This window comes from Sinocyclocheilus rhinocerous, unplaced genomic scaffold (genome assembly GCF_001515625.1).
Source record: "Sinocyclocheilus rhinocerous isolate Xijiao unplaced genomic scaffold, SAMN03320098_v1.1 scaffold4209, whole genome shotgun sequence".
Taxonomy (NCBI): domain Eukaryota; kingdom Metazoa; phylum Chordata; class Actinopteri; order Cypriniformes; family Cyprinidae; genus Sinocyclocheilus; species Sinocyclocheilus rhinocerous.
The window spans coordinates 13,446-16,971 of NW_015627928.1; the positions used below are offsets into that span (position 1 = coordinate 13,446).

Consider the following 3,526-nt stretch of genomic DNA (forward strand, 5'->3'; position numbering starts at 1 on the left):
TGTGTAGTGTGTATGTGTATGTTAGACTAGTTTAAGTGTTTATGTAGTTAATAAAGTCTTACTTGTATCACACTTGACGTTGTTCCTTGTTTGCTCATAACTGGAGTCACTTAATCATGCAGATTTATGCTACAAGCTCTTTGTAGAATTGTACAGTAAGAAAGTTATTTCCCTTAACCAGGAAATTAACGTTCTTACAATTGACAGACAGTTGACCCTGAGAGGTCAAGTAAATATCTACAGCGGATCTAAATATTTATAATTAATTATAACTAGTTATGATTAATTATTCATATTTCCCCATGAGCTGATTCGCTACACAGTAACGGATTACACTTTAGAAGTACCTGTCGTTGCAGTGCAGTGGTTTATTGGATGCCGATCCCTCGCGGCATGAAGGTCCTCTTTTTAAGTTGCGTCTTTGCCAGGAGATCTTTTTGTATGGATTTGTCTCTTGAATTTTACCCGATCCACAGAGACTCTGCAACTCCTCACCTGTTACGTTTTATAAATGCAACAGATGGATGATTAGATTTTACAGTGTATTGTGTAGAGTCAGCAGACACGGTAACTATTCACAAAGTACAATATTCCTCTCACAAACATTACCTTTTTTCTCATCTGAGTAACAGATTCTAAAAACCGGACTCTGTTTTTTTGTGATGGTCACTTTGACCTCATTTTTAACACACAGGTACTTTTTGGGTTTAGCCACTGATTCCAGACTCCTCCAATCTCCAGAGATCTCTTGCTCACCCCACTGAAATAAGAACGTTTCATCAAAGGCCTTTCCCGTAATCAGCTTGTCTGTGGGTAAAGCCTGCGTGTGAAAGCCAGCAGACATGATTATATAGAATCAGAAATTATCAAATAAAAGCACAAGAAAGTATTTGGCAATAAGCGGTTTCTTTGCAATTCAGTGTCTGAGACATTACCTTAAATTTGACCGCTTCACCATGAGTAACAACAGGGAAAACAGACTTATTTTCCACCTCAAAGCCAAAAGCCATGCATTGTCTGGTTCTATTATACAAGATATGATACACCTTGACTGAAGAAGACAAGACAAATCATATTGCTGGAATTAGAATTAAATCATTATGCAAACACTTTCATGAAAGGTACAGTTGAAAAACAAAACAAAACAGAACTTTACTGTACAAAACAAGAAACTACAAATGACATCACAGTACTGAGGCCATCACATCATACAGTAATGACTGAGACACAGACAGATCACAGCACAGGTTCAGACTTTTACCTGAGTTTCCAGGGTTCAATTTCTGTTCATTCTTTGCAACCAGCTGATGAGAATGATTGGGCCTCTGCCTGCCTTGAATGCACAAAAGCTTTCCACAGCTGGTCGACAGGTGCGCCGATTCAACCGAGTTGATGTTCATTTTTGGAAAGCTTCTTCTGGACACTAATAGACAAAGATATCCATAGACAAACAGGTCATACAGACTGTAACAGCAACAACATTTAAAAAAAAAAAAAACAGCAAAAATTGCATTTTAATGGATATCAAAGGCACTATGCACAACAAACATGGAAATAATCTGTCATGATCAGTTATTATAATCGTCATCTAACTAATTGGAAACAAAACATTAATTAAAAAGTATATCACCAAACCTCACATTGCAGCACTGGAAAACATATAGCCTAATGCTAGCAGCCACATGCATTCCAAATCCGTGTTGTTTCTAACAAATAAGGTTCCCTAAAGCAGGGCTGGACAACTTCGGTCCTGGAGGGCACCAGGGAACCAGACAATCTCGGGAAAGATTTTGGGATCAAATGCAAATGTATTTCATCACATCTCATCACAGCATTCCAAAAAACAAAAACACACTAAACACTGCACTTGTGGAAAGTTACAGACGTGTTTCTCTTCTCCCATTCATAACGAAAACACTTCATCAAGTATCACCCATTCTTTCTCAGAGTATCCAGCTGGATGACAACCAATCAGGTTTTAAAAGAAGTCACTCAACTGAGACTGCCTTGCTGACGGTCACTGAAGCTCTGCAAATTGCAAAAGCTGATTCTAAGTCATCGGTATCCAAAGCACATCAACTAGTCACAGGGGTTCCTCAGGGTTCAGTCCTTGGACCGCTCCTCTTCTCCATATACACTTCATTGCTGGGACCCCTTATGCAGGCACATGGTTTGTCCTAGCATTTCTATGCTGATGACACACAGCAGCACAAATCTCAGGCTAGCGGACACTCATCATGGATGAAGGAACATCACCTGCAGCTCAGCCTGGCAAAGACTAAGCTTCTCGTCTTCCCTGCCAGTCCGACTCTACAGCACAATTCATCATCCAGCTAGGTTCATGAGCAACAATCTTATTAAGCTCCGTTAGAAATCTTGGGGTAATCTTTGATGACCTTCATTTCATTTAACCTTTATTTAACCAGGCATATACAACCATACACAAGAGGCACATAAAACAAAACAAGCAAACAAAAAATCTTAGTTAAATCATTTACAGGTTGAAGTAAAAGCACTCACTACACTGAAAAAAAAATTATACTAAATTTGTTTAAGGTAAGTGGTTGCAAACAATTTATTTTAGCTACATTTAAATTAAAAAAATGTTGAAAGTTAGTCAACTAAATTTATTTAAATGTAGCTAAAATAAATTGATTGCAACCACTTACCTTAATTTTTTTTTTAGTAAATGCAATGAATCATTTTTTACAGTGTAGCATTTTTAAATGCACAGACTGAAATATTTGTCTCTAGTTTCAATAGCTTTTGAAGCAGCAAATTCAAAAGCAGAATGACCATAAGTAGTTTTCTTTCTAGGGATATTCAAGGGAATATAATTAGATGATCTAGTTGTATGTGTTAATATGAAGTTGCAGCAACTTTAAAGATATTCAGGTAATACTTCAACGACCATACTGCAAGAACAGAATGATTCTGCTGGTTTTAACTGCTGCGCAACAGTCATTTCTGTGCTGGACTACTGCAATGCTCTTCTGACTGGACCATCATGTGCAATCAAACCTCTACAATAATTCATGTATGTTGCTGCACTCTCTGCCCGGATACCAATTAAGTCACTGATGCTTGCATACAGAACATGCACGGTCTACATCCACTTCAGAAGCCCGAACATGAATTTTTTACACTATTCAAGAAACAACTGAAAACTCTCCCATCAGCACTCACCTGCATCCTTCTGCTAAAAAATAAAATCTCTTCATTTACTCATTTCACTATGTCCCTTATGGGCTCTGCACTACAGAGGTGCACATGTCCTCTGCAGTACCCCTTAGTTGTGGTAACATTTAATTTTAATTAATAATAATAATTAAAAAAAACACAGCCTCTCATGGTTTATTGCGTGTGTAAAACTGTAAAAAAAATTTTTTAAAAAAGGTCATAAAATACGCATTCAATAGTTAACGTTTACTTATTTCGCCAAACATCACAGTTCATATATATATATATATATATATATATATATATACACACACACACTATATGCAAAAATGGACTTTGGCGTGCA

The 3,526-nt window shown here is 37.1% G+C and overlaps 1 protein-coding gene across 2 annotated transcripts in view; it reads right to left on the reverse strand.

The window, feature by feature from the left end:
- The window catches only part of LOC107737075 (uncharacterized), a 4,962-nt gene extending 3,072 nt beyond the window's left edge, over positions 1-1,890 (reverse strand). The window contains exons 1-4 of one of the 2 annotated variants that reach the window (XM_016548479.1): positions 1,262-1,890; positions 936-1,051; positions 610-760; positions 348-495 (exon numbers count right to left, since the gene is read on the reverse strand). In XM_016548479.1, the coding sequence (XP_016403965.1) occupies positions 348-495; positions 610-760; positions 936-1,051; positions 1,262-1,400 (554 nt within the window). In that variant the 5' untranslated portion in view covers positions 1,401-1,890. Of the gene's footprint in view, positions 1-347; positions 496-609; positions 821-935; positions 1,052-1,261 lie in introns of both variants that reach the window. The other variant, XM_016548478.1, reaches the window with a different exon arrangement.
- Positions 1,891-3,526: the final 1,636 nt, after the last annotated feature.